Below are 16,914 nucleotides of genomic sequence, written 5' to 3'. Positions count from 1 at the left end.
TTGTGCATGAACACATATGAAATTAGAATTTTTTATAAGATACTTACTATAGTTGCTGTGGTAGGTTGATGGTTTCCGGTTTGATCTCATGGGACACATTATGAAGAGGACCATGGTAAGCAAACTTGACTTGCAGTTGACTTGGCTGCTTATACAAGCTGGTTGTAACAATAGAAATTGTCTGATTTTATACCATCTAACTCTTTTCCTTGATATTAGATGCGGGAATTATGCCCAGTTGCCCACCTTTATCTGTGTGCTTTTAGATAGCTGATTGGTTCATGCAAGAATATGGAAATAGTACTTTGAATTTAACAATTAGATGATACTATTTGTGATTATACTACAACTTGTCAGAGGTTCTTGCTTTTCACCTTCTGATATCAATAGTTTCTGTTTTTTTTTTTTTTCGAATGCACTCTGATATCAGTAGTTTTCTTGTTACTGGTGACTTTTCACTTAAATTCAAGATGTGATTTCCTTTTCACAATGTCTTTTACATTGTAGAAACATATTTTTAATCATGGTTAGTGAATTATATATATCTTGCAATCTCTTGATTGTTGAAATTGTTAGACATGTGAACCTATAATGAAAGCTGTCAAGAATATTTCCACACACTTGTCCATACCTGGATGCTTATTGTACAACAAATTCTATATAAGTTAGTCTATTCTTCCCAAGTGGAATCTAGAAATGTTCTCCAGGTCTTTATTGAGGTCTATGTTTATGATACGTGATATCTTGTCATCTAAGTGGTTGTTACAGCCTTTTATTTTTGTGTTTCTGGGAGAGCACAATCCCTTAATTTTAGTTCTAATTTTAATATGTACTCTTGAAGATGGAAAAGGAAGATTTCTACTTTGTTTGCTGCATTTTTCATGATAATATGTTACATCTATGGTCTGTTATGCCGGTACCGGGCATCGGATCGGTTATCCGGTGGCATGGGTTGGTACAGGCTTGCGCCGTGCCTTGCGTGGCTTGTACCGACACAGTAGAGGAGGCGGAGGAGAGGGCAAACGAACGGAAGAGAGAAAAGGAGAGAGAAAAGGGGGAGAGAGGGAGGGAGAGAGGAGGGTGGCAGAGGCCGGAGGAGGGCTCATGCCCGGGCAGGAGGTGGAGGCCGTGGCCTGGTCCCCTATTTCATTTGAAACAGGGGTCCGACTTCTGCCGCCTCTGCCACCCTCTTCCCTCCCTCCCTCCCTCCCTCCTCCGCTCGTTCTCTTTTTTTCTCTTTCCTTCTCCTTCTCCCCCTCTGACAACAAGTGTCATTTCTATTGCCGGAACCGTCCCGATCCACCGCTGGGACAACTCGGTATGACTGGAACCACCCGGTTCGGAACGGTTCTGCCGACTTGGTTACATCCTTTGAAGATGAGTCAGTGTTATGTGAGTATAGTGGAAAATGCTTGCATTTGTCAATTCATTAGAATTAGAGCGGAGTAGATGAATGGGAGAGGCCTACTGGTGGTTTTGTAAGTTGCCACAAGGCTTTGACCCTAGGAAAAAAGATAATCTAAGGTTGTGTGGAGCCTTCATTTGTTCTATATATAATAATTTTATTCAATAAAGATGGTTGAAGCACATAATACATGTATTATTTACAAAGATATTGTTCTATGTAAATTTATAATTTTATTCAGTAAAGATGGTTGAAACACATAGTATGATAGTAATGTAGTATAGATATGAGAATGTTCACATGGACTTTTTGTAAAAGCATTGGAATAATTTAGAATTGAGAGCATTTTGAAAAGAGGATATGTAGTGATTGGGAATTATGTGGTGGAGAATTGTTTGAGATGTATGGAAAAAGTATATATGAGGAGGCCACTATATGTATGGGGGCTCAATTTGTGAAGGGTCAAGATTGATAAGGGTATTCCGACGTATACGTTTTAGGGGAAGTTGTGCTAAAGGACTTGAAAATGCTTGCTTTGAGCTATTGGTTAATGAAGTAGCCTTTAATTGGAAAGAATGATGAAAGATACATAAAGATGGTCCAGATTATAACGATTAAGATTGTCAAAATGCTATTTCTAGTCTAAATTTTGTATTTTATTCTGTTTAAATAATTTACTCAATATTTAGTGTTGAATGTAAAACAACCTAATAGTGGAACTTGAAGCATATGATATCCAGCATAATTTTTTGCTATAGCTATATGTTGTACTAAAGCATATTTCTACCTTATGTGTAAACCATGTGACAAAGTTTTTCTTTTTTTGGAGTCTAGGTGAAGGCAAGATCTACTCTTCAAAGCTTGTCAAAAGAAAAAGATGGAGTGGATGGTCCAAAAATCTACATGTAATGGTTGTGGTTGGACATTCTTGTTAATCAATATAGTTTTCTATACGGAATTATATGATTTGTTTTGGAATTATTGTTTTGACTGTATGTTAATGACAAATAACTCCAAGTTCAAATTATTATATTCCTATTACCTCAGATATGGTGAAGGATGGGATTTTGGTGAAGTTGCGAAAAACAAACGTGGGATAAATGCATCACAATTTAATATCTGTGGAACTGGCATCGGGAGGTAATATCTTCTATTATACTCCAATATATTTGCAAGTTGTGGGTATCTTGAGAAAGTTTTACAGCTATAATGTTGTATCAAGAAAGGAGTTCCTTAAAAATAGTTATCTATGATGATAGATTTATAGCTATAGCAGGTTTTATTCTTGCTTCTCTTTTTGTCATTGATCTGAAAAATGTTATCATTTTAAATTGAACAAACATTTCACTAAATCTTCAACATTTATATAGATGTTCTAGAATTTGCATTAATTTTCAAGATTTAATTTGAGACTTTATCTTTTTTTGACAATTGTACTTTAACATAGTCTTCATTCCTGGTGCCAGCTACTGACAAGTCACAACAAAATGTAGAAATATAGAAAAACAATCACATGCCATGCGCATAGTCAACTAAAAGTTGGTCTCTTAGCCATATCTTCTGTTTTCTTTCTAAAATAGATTGATCAATTTAGGAGTTCATTTTGTTCATGATGCCCCTAACCTGATGGCGCATGCCAAGGGACGTAGGCACGTAGCAACTACCTCACATGCATAAGGCTTGGGTCCACGAGCATGTAAGGCCACAAGCATGCTAAACAGCAATTATAAACCAATTCCAACAACTATCCAACAAACATTTGCAGAGGTAGATTTTCAAACCATTTATATATCTAATAACTTGAATTGGCCACATGCCAATCCCAAAATAAACACAATTAACTGTAGCACAAGCTAACCATCAAAACAAGTCCACAAAATACTCCAAGGTTTGATGAGTTGTACAAACAACCGCATTAACAGAAGGCTTCCAAAAGCAGAAACTAAGGTAGGAGGATTGTGTCACACTATGTCTAGGGCCTTGCTCTAAGCTCACATGCCAAACATTACCAGCTCCTCTAGTGCACATGAGGCCACTCATATCCTTTGGGTTCGCTCATACCACTTGGCTAAGGGCCACATATTACCACTTAAGTAGAGGTTCCTCATAAAAATTCGAGTAAGGCCACTTATATACCACCTGGCTAGGGTCCATTTATATTCTCATCGGTAATCAAGAAATCATAAATACTACCTAGACAGAGGTTCCTCATCAAAATTTGAATGAGGCCACTCATATACCAACTGGCTAGGGCTCAGTCATGTTCTTTAATTATGGCATTTATCTTATACTTGAAAACATTGTCAATATCGGATGAAACATTTATTAGAAAGCTTCAAACAAATAGACGTGGAAGAGCTTCTGATGAGAACAGAATGTCGAGGAAAAAATGAGTTTAAAATATTAGTTAGGGGATTCGTACAATTTAATAAGTTTACATAGAATTTAAAACATGATTTGAAGGTAGCATAGAACCATGAACAATTCAAAATCATCAAACTAGAATACGGCTTTTGAAACTAAATCAATTATAAAGTCCCCAATTCAAGAAAATCCTAGCTTTGAAAGGTGGGTAAGGGTCCAAGGTATCAAAATATTACTTGATCTGAAAAGACTTAATAATTGATTATCTCAAAATCCAAATGCAACATCATATTTTTACTCTAGGGTTTCAAAAGAATTTCAAATCCATTAATAACTTTAGAAGTGATTATGGGATTCAAAAGCACTAATGAATTCAAAGGCAAGGAGGAGGCTTTTTTATAGGGAAATCAAATACATAAACTCAATATTGATCTCAAAACTTAAAAGTACAAAAATTGAATTGAAGAACACAAGGATGCTACTTAGAAGGAAAAACACATATTTTAAAAAGGATAGTGCAGCTTAGAATTTCAAGACCATGCATGAACTTACCAAGAGATTCAAAAGAAAAGTACTAGTTCTATAAACTTAATTCCAAAACCATGGAAAAAGGTATTGCCTAATTATTGTGGAATTGGAATCCTCCTCCTCCCCATCTTCTTCTTCGTCTTTTCCTCTCCCCATGCAACCCTTCCTCCCTTCTCTCGATCGGTTCCCCCACCACGTTAGTAGGTCCGAGGAGAAGAGGCCTCATATCACTGCTCACTCTTGAATTGGTTTACTGGTTCCTTGAAAGAAGTGAACTAGTTTGCCTTGGCAACCGAAGTCGAACATACATACGACGATCTTCATGCATGAAGGGATGGGAGGAAAGAAAGGGCAGTAGGTTATAATGCGAAAGGGTACCGCATTTGGATGGGCAGGTTGTAAGTATCCCTCTTATTTGAATTGAAGAAAAATACTTGGAAGTTCCAATTCCTTAAGAATTAAATGTAGATTTCCCAACTTTAGTTCCAAACCTTGATTTTTGTCCACAAGCCAAGTTTTCAGCTTTCAAATGCTGAGCCTAGTTCTGGGCCGGTTCATTTCATTACATCCCAAGTCGCCCACTTCGAGATGGTTCAGCAGACCTTGATGTATAGTATATAATAGTACATACCATGCAATATGTAAGAGGTACATTGCAGTAGTATTCTAAGCCTTAATACTACCATGCAATATGTAAGAGGTACCATGCAATATTTTAAGCCGTAAAGTGTACATAAGTTAATCTTTTTTGGTCTTTGTATCTCCATTTGTCTCTCTCCACCTTGGCATTAGAAGTATCTAAAGTCAGAATCATGCCCATAATGATTTCCAAGTTTCTCAGCAGAAATTTTCCTTTTTTATGAAAGTTAATCAAAATAATGCTGTTTGGAATATAGTAATATTTTTGTGAGTGACCCATGAAAAGTTTATTACTCATAATGAAACTTGGAATCTACTAAAGTTGTTAAATTTAGTGTTCGTGATGTTGCATTTGTCGTTCACTATGAATTTGTCTTTTTCTTATAGTCTCTATGATTAATAATTTTATCAATGTCTTCTATGCCAATTAAATCTTCCCACTAACCAATAAATTCTAGATCCTTTGTCACTATGCTCGCAAATATGTATGAATGCTGATTTCTAAGTTTCTATCCTAGATAATAGAACTATAGATGATTATGCTAGTGACTAATGCATTATGGTGTGTGGTAGATTGTGTCTGTGAATGTTATCTTATTATATTTTGTGGGTAATTGTAGTGTAACAACCCAAGACCTTGCCCATAATGGCTAGCTAGTATTATTGGGGTTCCTTGGCCTTGTATAAGTATCTAAGATCTCCCTAGTGCATAACCCATGTGGGACTAAGTACACACATGTAGGGGTCCTCACATACTCCCCCTGATTAAGCATTAGCATCCTTTCTAGATTGAAGGTCTAATCTCAAACACAATTGGACTACATGATTGGTTTGTGGTCATCCCCAAAAGGGCTTGTGCTGTAGTGTCCCCTTAGGATATATGAGCCATGGGCCGTGATTGCTCTGTAACCATTTGTAACCACCCGGGACCTTGTCCAAGAAGGCTAGCCAAAAGTTTCTATTTAGGTTTCTTTACCTTGTATAAGTACCCTAGATCTCCCCAACACACACACACCTGAATGGCTCCTCACGTACAGAGTACTTTTTCGCATTTCTATTTCAGATTTTAGACCATCATAGCTGTTTATAACGGGCAGAGGTAGTATTTCTCTTTTCCCAATAATTATTTATCACCATGTGACATACAGCTGAAAGAGATTCAATATGAGAAACTAGGTCATAATCTTTTAAACTTGTGCTAATATCATGTGCGTGAATTACAAGTAATTGACAAGTGAAAAGTAAAAATTAGATTATTTGACATGAAAGCTTGAATTACAATATTTCAAGAAATAAAAGCCTTAAGTAAGTTATAGGCTTCTCTCACCATTTTTTGCTTATTTCTGGACTTTTCTTTTTTGGACCAGTTTCAATGATCGAATACGAGATGCGGTTCTAGGTGGATCACCTTTTGGTCATCCACTTCAACAAGGCTTTGTTACAGGTCTATCTTTGGAGGTAGCCGTAATGTTTTAATTACAATTGCATTTTCACTTTTTTTTAATTTTTATAAACATGTCAAGGAAAATGGCTCAAATTTAATTCTAAAATAGCTATCTGATTTCATTGTTATTAAAGTATTATTAAGCTGAAGTTTCAAATGATATTTCTAGAGCTGAAAGTTTTTCCACAATCCACATCATACAATTTAAACCTTTCTTTTAATCTTTTAAAATCTTTGATATTTATTCTGTATCTATTATATTTTCTTTTCCCCATTCTGCTATAGAAAATCAATATTATCAATATATCTGTCACACCCCCAATCCAAAAATCATAATTCAAGGGCATGATAACCACTGCATACTCACCAGGGTTCGCCCTATCAGCAAGCAATGCTTTTCACATGTTTATGAATTTAACTAAGGTTCGCCCGTTTGCCGTCTCGGTACCGCACCGTACTGGTGCCACGCTAGCATAGGGTCGGTATGGTATAGTACGGGTTCTTTTGGTGTACCTAGTGTCGTACACTATCTGTACCGGATACTAGTACTGTACCTTCTGGTTTGGGCCGGTATGGCGTACCTTGAATTTAACATTATCTGGTAACAGTATAATTCATACAGAGGCTGTAACCTGTAACGATTATCGGAATAACTAAACTCTCAAAATAAAAAATCACATATATTTATACATACCACTAAAAGTTATAGACCAAGTACTTCACCAAATTCACAGCTCACAACTTCTTAGTATTTAATTTATTCATACATAATCCTCAAGCAACATTTTAATATATACAATGATCAAAACTAGGTCTAACTTAACTTCGATGACATCCTTGATCAATATGCTCTCCCCTAAAGCTATTATCATACTAGTCTTTAGTCCTTGGATTTGAAAAGAAATAAGTGAAATTAATGAGTCTGGTGGCTCAGTAACCATCCTCTTGATATAACTAGATCAACCCATAATAAATAATTTAACTCAGCAAAATCATATAAAGAAATAATGTATTTTTATAAAGTAGGGATCACAAATATTTATTTTCAAAAATGTCCACATCAAGGTACGCTGTACCGGTACCGATAGATATACTGGTTGCCTACCGGACTGGTATGGTTTCGGTTCGGACCGTTTTGAATCAGTACCGAACCGGCCAACGGGTAGCGCACGTGAAAAAACGCGCGCGGGCGCACGGGGATGCGCTGTTGAGACTCCCGCTCCGCTGAGCCAAAATCTTGACACGTCGGCAGAACCCAACACCGGCTGCGGCCCAAGGATGGGCCAAATCCATTGCTTGGAGGCGTGCCAAGAGCGCGCACCTTGGGCGAGCACCGCAGCAACAGGCAACAAAGGGACCAAGCCAATTCACACTTGTGCACATCTGACCGAGCCCGTCCACACACAAGCATGTTTGGCCAAGCCTATTCACACTCGAGCGCATCCAATGAAGCCTATTCACACTTGGGTGCGAGTGGAGGGACCTGACCAACAGGGCCGGGTCCATCAGCCTGTGCACACTTGAATGCATGCGCCCACATCCAGCACACGGCCAGCAAGCATCCTGAAAGGCCAAGAAAGTGGCAGCCATCCAACGACCCTAGAACCTCCACGGGACTAGGATACATCAGGCCATCCGTGTGCCACATGGCGAGCATCAAGGGCGTCCAACAAGGAGGCGCAAATGCAGCAGCAAAATTCCTTCCAAAGAAGGATTGGACAAGGGTCAAGCAGCCAAATCGTGGAGTCGTCCCTGCCATGTAAGGGCTCTTTCATATCTATGCGACCCGGGAATTGCAAGCGCCTGGATTCAATAGGCCAATGATTATTAAGCCATGCATGCGCCACTTTAGCAATCTGCGTGCATGGCCAAACAAGGAACGAGGACACTTGTCGCAGTGTGCATCAAGGCCAGCTGCGGGCAGCAGCAAGCTGAGTCAAGTGGCAACCATCGGAAGGCCCCATGTGTGGGGGCATAACGGGAAAGCCTCCCATTTCGGGAATGCCCACATCAGTAATGCATGGAGGAGTCCCAGGACTCTTCCATGGCCATTCGATCTGGGAGAGCAAGGGCCCAGATTCAGCGGGCCAAAGATCAACGCCCATGTGCAGCACATGGGAGATTTCAAACAAGAAATGATCTGTGAGATTCCAACCAAGAGCATGCGCCAAACAAGAAAGAAAATCTTCATGCACCCAAGTGCAAACGAAGGATTTCTCCTAAGCGTGACACATCAGCAATCCGCATGAAGGAGGACACATGTCACGGCCTAAGAAGATCGCGCGCATCCTGAGAGCACTTTTCTCTTTTGCATTTTCAGCATGTGACTCGCATGGAAGAAGTTTGAATTTCAATTTTAATTTTTTGTCCATGCGGCTGATTAGGAACTTATTTCATGCTCACCTTTTCCGTTTGATTTTCAACATGTGACCTGTATGGTAGAAGTTTGAATTTGAATTTGAATTTCTCCTCCATGCGGCTGATTAGGAAGTAGTTTCAATTATCTCACTAATAAGCCATGTATGGCACATGAGTCTTTGGTCTATATAAGGGAGTCCTAGGCCTTTTGTGAGGCATAGAATCTTTGATGAATTGTCATTTAGCTCTTTTAAGTTGCAAGTCCCTTAGGGAGTCGGCCGCAAGGCTTGGGCTAGACTAGGATAAATTAATCCTCTATAGATTGTAAATGCTAGGTGGTCCCTTTTCGACCTTACTAGCATCTCCTTGTCTTTCGTTGTTATTAGAATTCGAAGCCACATCCTTTTTTTCTATCCGAGTTCATTGCTGGTGTGTGTTTTAAGCCGAGTGCTAGAATAGAATTCTAGGCGAATTGGTGAGAGTTCCAAGCAGCAAGAGATAGTTGCATTACCCACAAATCAATCCAACATAATCGACATCGACAATCCCTCAAGCGTAGGATCATTGGCGTGGGGCTCTTGGACCGTGCATAGCCGACCACGCCAACACTGGTGCTTTCATTGAGATCTTCGTCGGGAGAAGTTCCAAGAGAAGCTCCGTCAAAGACTCTACTTCGAGATTTCATTGAGATCGTCGGGCACTCGACTAGGTTGAGGTCCAAGGAAGGGCGATCTAAAGAGCTAATGCACTAATCAATTCCTTTACGTAATTAATTTTCAGATCTGAGTTTTCTTTGTATATGTTTATGAGATCCGAAATTTAAATTCAGATCTGCATTTTTATCATTTTCTTTGGAGAGATCTGAATATTTTGGGGAATATTGGTCTATTGATGTATTGTGAGCACTTTTCTTTGCAAGGAGAAAAGAGTTCTATTTGTCACTATTTTGTTAATGTAGGGATAACACAACGGGGAGGCTACTGGGTATACCCAGTGTTATTTGATCCAACTGTTCGCTGTAAGGCATATTAGGGGCCGCATAAAGGAAGGCTACTGGTAGTACCTTGTGCGCCTTTCCCAACTACAGTGCTTCAGAGAACAAGTAGTGCATTAATGACCTCTTTGGGTTGAGAGATCTTTCATCTTGCATTCTTTATTTTGTACAACCCATACATGGGATATTGGCGATTGATTGAGTGGTGTAATATCTTTTAAAAGAGGAGGGTCACATCATCCTTTGGGTGATGGCCACAGGAGGATTGGGTTTTGTGTTTGTTGTGGCTGAAGTTACATAGTTAGATCATGGAGTCGGGTGGAGACTCTAATACCCAACAAAGGCTAGTTGAAGCCTTAGAGAGTAGTAATGCCCAACTCGGCCGAGTGTTTGAAAATGTGATGAATACTTTGGCCGATATGAGAAGGGGGAGTAATGCCAATACCGAGAGATTGGAAAGAAGATTTACTGAAAGAGAGAGTGATGCGAGTGATGGGTTGAGGAAAAATATGAGGGAGACAAAAAAGAGAGGAGGAAGAGTAGAAAGAGGAGAAGAAATAGTTGATAGATGGGCCAATGGTATCCCTGAGGAGGATTGGTGCAGGGGTTTTGATGCAGGACGGAAGTACGGATTGAAATACAGAGAGAAAGAGGAGAGGAAGAGGGGAAGAAGAAGGGAAAGAGGAGAAGAGGAGGAGGAAGAAGAAGACCAATTTTCATTCATTAATTCATTAAAAAAATTAAGCAAATGCTTGCCCTATATATGTAGGGCCACCAAATAACAAATAAGTCCCTATGAAGAAAACAATTTGAAAGAAGCCCTCAAAAGACAATATGCAAACTAATCCCACCCACATAAAATAAATAATAAAATGACATCAATCAATCCAGCCACAACGAAAGTGGCTGGACCGTCTTCCTGCGACAACCATGATCTTGCAAAATAATCAGTCCATTACTCGTGTCCGCACCAACTCCCCCCGGGTAAGAAGAAGTCGACCCCGACGAATGACTCTGGTAGTACTCCAAAAGATCTGGGTCAATGCGCTGTAACTCCGCACGTGTAATCCATGTAGTATCAGACTCCGGGCGTCCTCGCCAACGAACCAGAAAACGCTGAACACCCCCATCACTGGTAGAAACAGTCTGCTCATCTAAAATGGCATCAATATGTTCTTTTTGTGCTGGTGGTAAAACTAGAGTGGTCGGGGATGGGATGGAATCAAGAATAGGAGTATCATCAAGCTCAAGTGATGGCAGAGCGAAAGGATCAGTAGGAATAGAAAGGGGGCCCTTGTAAGCAACCAAATCCTCAATATTAAAAGTGGAGCTAATACCAAAATCAGAGGGAAGATCAAGAACGTAAGCATTAGTACCCACTCGTTGCAATACCCGGAAGGGCCCAGCACTACGAGCCTGCAGTTTCTTGACGGTTCCAGATGGAAACCGCTCAGGCCGAATACGTATCATAACATAATCCCCAGTTTGAAATGATTTATCTCGCTTATGAGAATCAGCTTGTAGCTTATATTGAGCATTACTCATATGAATGCGCTTGCTAATTTCCTGATGCAGATTATGAATGTGCTGTGCAAATGCATGTGCAGACTCAGAAATGCGAATATGGGGGGACATAGGTAGGAGATCTACAGGTTTGCGAGCTTTATAACCATGGACCACTTCGAATGGACTCATCCCGATAGATCTATTGACTGACGAATTATATGCAAATTGGACGACAGGCAGAATAGAATCCCAGTTACGATTGTGATCCTCGACTAGACTACGCAGAAGGTTATCTAGACTTCGGTTGACGACTTCGGTTTGGCCATCGGTTTGAGGATGATAAGCCGTAGAAAATTTAAGTTTGGTGCCAACCAGATGCCACAAGGTTTTCCAAAAATAGCTCATGAAACGGACATCCCTATCGGAGACAATGGTTTTTGGTAAACCGTATAACTTAACAATCTCATCAAAAAATATCTTGGCTACTCGAGAGGCATCAGAAGTTTTGGAACAAGGAAGGAAGTGGGCCATTTTAGAAAAACGATCCACAACCACAAAAATGGAGTCATGTTTCCGAAATGTGCGAGGAAGGCCGAGTACGAAGTCGATACTAAGGTCAAGCCAAGGGCGATCTGGGACAGGTAACGGAGTGTATAGGCCAGTATTTTGTTTTTTGTGCTTAGCTAGTTGACACGTGCGACACTGTCCCACAATTTTAGCAACATCCCGTTTCAAACTTGGCCAAAAAAATTGACGTTCAACTTCTTCTATGGTCTTATCACGGCCAAAATGTCCAGCGAGACCACCGGCATGTACTTCCCATATCAAGAAATCGCGCACGGAAGTGCGCGGAATGCAGAGCTTGGAAGCTTTGAACAAGTACCCGTCTTGTAGATAAACACCATCAATCAAAAGTCCTTGTCCATCAGCAAGGGCATTATAGAGTTGGCCAAAATCTGGGCAAGACAAGTAATCGAGCTTAAGTCTATCAAAACCGGTGATGGAAACAGACATGGCGGACAACAGAGTTACTCGACGACTTAACGCATCAGCAGCTTTGTTCGCAGCACCTGACATATGCTTGAGGACAAAAGTGTAATCCTGGAGGAACTGAACCCACTTGGCATGTCGATGATTAAGTTTTTTCTGGGAATTAAGAAAACGAAGTGCTTCGTGGTCAGAATAGAGAACAAATTCATTAGGAAGGAGATAATGTCGCCAATACCGTAGGGCCTGGACTATGGCATAAAATTCTTTGTCATAGGTGGAATATCTTTGTCTAGCCTCATTCAGCTTTTCACTAAAATAGGCTATAGGATGACGTTCTTGACTAAGCACACCACCTATTCCTAAGCCAGATGCATCACATTCCACCTCAAAAACTTTGTTAAAATCAGGGAGTCGCATAACTGGCGCTTCCGTCATTTTTTTCTTAATATCATTAAATGCTTTAGCGGCTGCGCGTGTCCACTGAAAATCACCTCGTTTAAGACAATCAGTGATAGGTGACATAAGTGTACTGAAGCCCTTAATGAAACGACGGTAAAATGTGGCCAGGCCGTGAAAACTACGGATGTCAGTAATATTCTTAGGTTCAGGCCATTCAACAATTGCGGTGATTTTCGCAGGGTCAGCAGATAAACCCTCTGAGGAGACTATATACCCTAAGAAGTTTACGTGAGTAGTGAAAAATGAACACTTCTTAAGGTTAGTATAGAGGCTCTCGTTGCGTAAAGTCGTACAAACTTGCCTTAAATGGCCTAAATGTTGCTCCTTAGTTTGACTATAAATAAGGATATCGTCAAAGTACACGACTAAAAATTTGCCCATAAAAGGTCGGAGTACTTGAGTCATCACTCGCATAAATGTACTTGGAGCGTTTGAGAGGCCGAAAGGCATTACCAGCCACTCATAGAGGCCATCTTTTGTCTTGAAGGCTGTCTTCCATTCATCTCCTGGACGAATCCGGATTTGATGGTAGCCACTTTTTAAGTCAATCTTGGAGAAAATCGAGGCACCTGCCATCATATCCAGCATATCGTCGAGCCGGGGATTAGGAAAACGGTATTTGACCGTGATTCTATTAATAGCCCGACTGTCTACACACATTCTCCAAGTCCCATCCTTTTTTGGAGTAAGAAGGGCAGGTACGGCACAAGGACTTAGACTCTCTCGAATAAATCCCTTTTGTAGAAGCTCGTTAATTTGCTTTAGGAGCTCTGCATGATCAGAAGGGTTCATCCGATAATGGGGCAGGTTAGGAAGGGTAGCTCCCGGGACTAGATCAATGGCGTGCTGAATATCACGCAAAGGGGGTAAATGATCTGGAAGGTCTTCAGGAAAAACTTCTTTGAACTCCTCGAGGATAGCGAGGGATTCAGCCGATAATGTGCTTTTAAGATGTGGCTGAAGTTCTTTAACTAGCAGGGCAAACACCGGAGAGTCCTTAAAGACGTTCCTCTCAAATTCCGTGGGGTTAAGGATATGCAGTTCCTTCCCCTTTGAGTTACTCTTGTCCGTACTCTTATTTAGCGTTTTGGGCCGTAAAGGATTAAGCTTAATCTTTTTACCCTGGAATACAAAGGAGCAAGAGTTAGTTCGACCGTAGATGGTGACATCGAGATCGAACAACCAAGGCCTACCTAATATCAGATGACCTACGTCCATTGGGAGTACGTCACACCAGACAGTGTCTTTATAAGAGAGGATTTGAATAGGTACAAGACACCGTTCCTTAATGTGAATGGACGACGTGTCGATCCAGTAGACCTTATAAGGTTGAGGTTGGAACACAGGAGTCAGACCCAAGCGGGCGACAATGCTGGAAGATATCGCATTAATGCAGCTCCTGCTATCAATGATAACTTTACAATCTTTTTCGCCGCATTTAATGTAAGTGTGGAAAATTGAGGTTCGTCTCCAGTCATCAGTCTCTTTAGGCTGGGTAATTGCACACCTTACTACATTTATAGTGGATTGATCAGGTTCGTGGGCAATTTTCTGGGGGTTAGGTCGGAGACAGCCTAAAAATTGTGATTCTTCCTCAGTTTCGTCTTCGACATCGTGAATATCATCTAAATTAGGCTCATAAATTTGTTCCTCCAAATTATCTATGTCATCCTTCTGTTCATGTGTGTCAATAACTAGGGTCGGATTTGCACATTGGGAGGCAACATGACCAAACCCTTGGCATTTAAAGCACTGAATTCGTGAGCTTGGTTTTGGAGGTTCACCTAAAATTCCTTTGCCTTTAATATCTCGGTTTTGGATAGGTGGAGAAGAAAAGGGTTTAGGAGGGACAGAACCGACTGGGGGTCTGGGTCCAGATGGTTGGGCACTAGTGGGGACCCGCCTGGTGTCAGGGCGCCTAGCAAACATAGATTTGGAGAATTGTTCATAATTTTGCACAAATGTATAGGCTTGGTCTAAGGTGGACACTTCACGAAGGACAAGTTCTTTCCTAAGCTCATCATTTAGGCCTCGTCGAAATCGGCTCAAGATCATACGTTCATCTTCAGCTACATTACTACGCATCATAAATTCATCAAATTGGGCGATGTATTCAGTAGCTGTGCGACTACCTTGTCTTAAATTGTTCCATCGATCTAAGAGGTCAGATTGATAACTTAATGGAAGGTATTTTTCTTTTAATTTTTCTTTCATCTCTACCCAATCGGTAATAGCAGGTTGATGTCTCCTGGCTAACAGTTGTTCGGTGTTTTGCCAAAACAACTTAGCTCGACCAAGGAGTTTCATTCTAGCGAATCGGACCTTTTTCTCCTCCGACAGATTGTACCACTCAAAGAAGTGATCCATTTCGTGTAGCCAATCGGAGAAGACCTTTGGATCAAGACGACCATCGAAAGTGGGGGCTTTAATCCTAATGCCTCGCGTTACATCTTCATCAGGGTCACGAGGCTCTCTAGATTCTACGGTATGTCGGTGACCTCTATCAACAGGAGGAATGGGACCAGGTCCTCTAGGGCGAGGATAGGCATAATGGTGACCTGGAACAGACCTATGATCAAAGTTGCCCTGCCGAACCGAACCTTGTTGTTCTAGGATTTGTTCGAGGGTATCGTCCTCATCAAGATCCGGTAAATGGGGAGTACTAACCTTTTGGGATTCAATAACCCTTTGAAGTGAAGCCTCAATTGAATCGAGTCGAGCATTAACCTGGGTGGACATTGTGGTTAGGTCATGAATTTGGGCGTTGTTTGCTTGGACTTGGGCATTCGTATTTTGGACTTGAATATTAGTTTTTTGAACTTGGGCATTAGTGTTTTGGACTTGATCATTAGTGTCGTGGATAGCTTTTAATAGGGCTTCAATTTTGGAATCCATGTCTAGGGGAAACTCAAGATGAGATGCGACACGACCACTACGTAGATGCATAAAATGAATGACCAAATGTATGAGCCGACCAACTATAAAGGTGCCTAAGTAGACCTAATGCATGAAATGAATTCACAATTGCAAAGTAAATGCTCAATATAAACTAAAACTACTCCCTAGCAAATAGTTATTGCAAACTGAAAATTAATATAATACGCAGGCCAACAAGTAGCTGCAAACAAGTAGTACCAAGTTCTCGGACTATGCAAGTTGTCACGGAGCCACATATGTCTCCTCGATTTGATCTAGCTCCACAGTTAATATTAAAGAAATGTGACCACTAGGGTGTCTGGTTGTTTTATGGATGTATGTGGTTGCATGTATCGGAATATGTGGAACGAATCACCAAGCACAAAATTTAATAATTAATGCCAACTTAAATGAACAGATGTAACCTGCGGGGAGGGGAAACAGAGTTGACCCAAACCAGATAGTGGCCTGTGCTTGCAGAAGACGTCCAAGCTGAGATGATGCTGGGAAGAAGGTCACAGCGTTACAGGGCCCGGTGGTGGTGGTCGGAGCAACTGATGGCAGGGACGGTGGAGCGGTCTGTGGTGATGGCTGTCAGAGCCGGCAGTGGTGGTGCAGCAGGCGACGGCAACGCGGCGGCGCGGCGGTGAGAGCAACCCTGCGGCGCGGCAGTGCGGCAGCAACTAGCAGGCGGCGGCGCGGCGGCGACTAACAGCGGTGAGCGGCGGCAACGCGGCGGCGCGGCGGTGAGAGCAACCCGGCGGCGCGGCAGTGCGGCAGCAACTAGCAGGCGGCGGCGCGGCGGCGACTAACAGCGGCGAGCGGCGGCACGGAAGAGCGGGGGCGGCGCGCGGCGCGGTGGTGCACGCAGCAGAGATAGCAGCGGCTGTGGAAACGGGCGGGAGCGCAGATAGCAGTGGACGGCAGAGTGGGTGGCGGAGGAGGTGGGCGTAAGTGGTGACGGCTGAGAAGGAGCGGCGTGGGATGGCAGAAACGGTGGTCGGAAAACCCAAGAAGAAATCGGGAAAATAAGAAGGGAAAGAAGAAGCTCCCGCACGTGCGTGACTTATGCGTCACGTGCGGCAATTTTTTTATTTTTTTTTTATTTTTTTTTTAACCCAAATGGACTCGGGTTATCGGGTTAACAGACCCAACCCGTTAAGACAATCCGATCCGCAATTTTGAATTTTGAATTTTGATTTTTGATTTTTTTTTTTTTTTTTTTTTTTGAATTGGTTCGGGCTAACGGGTGATGGGTTAACGGGTCTAGATCTTACCCGTACTGTGGATCTTCTTCCACCTTCGACCGCC

The 16,914-nt window shown here is 41.5% G+C and overlaps 1 protein-coding gene across 8 annotated transcripts in view; it reads left to right on the top strand.

The window, feature by feature from the left end:
• The window catches only part of LOC103719990 (pullulanase 1, chloroplastic), a 100,504-nt gene that overhangs the window by 41,621 nt on the left and 41,969 nt on the right, over positions 1 to 16,914 (top strand). For all 8 annotated transcript variants that reach the window (XR_005510655.1, XR_005510657.1, XR_005510656.1 and 5 more), the window contains exons 14-17: positions 65 to 115; positions 2,240 to 2,310; positions 2,453 to 2,545; positions 6,304 to 6,394. Coding sequence is in view for 4 of the 8 variants with exons in the window: in XM_039123540.1 (XP_038979468.1) it covers positions 65 to 115; positions 2,240 to 2,310; positions 2,453 to 2,545; positions 6,304 to 6,394 (306 nt within the window). In the remaining 4 variants the exon portion in view is untranslated. The remainder of the gene's footprint in view (positions 1 to 64; positions 116 to 2,239; positions 2,311 to 2,452; positions 2,546 to 6,303; positions 6,395 to 16,914) is intronic.

The sequence above is a fragment of the Phoenix dactylifera genome, chromosome 2 (assembly GCF_009389715.1).
Source record: "Phoenix dactylifera cultivar Barhee BC4 chromosome 2, palm_55x_up_171113_PBpolish2nd_filt_p, whole genome shotgun sequence".
Lineage (NCBI taxonomy): Eukaryota > Viridiplantae > Streptophyta > Magnoliopsida > Arecales > Arecaceae > Phoenix > Phoenix dactylifera.
This window is presented reverse-complemented; position numbering and strand designations above follow the sequence as displayed.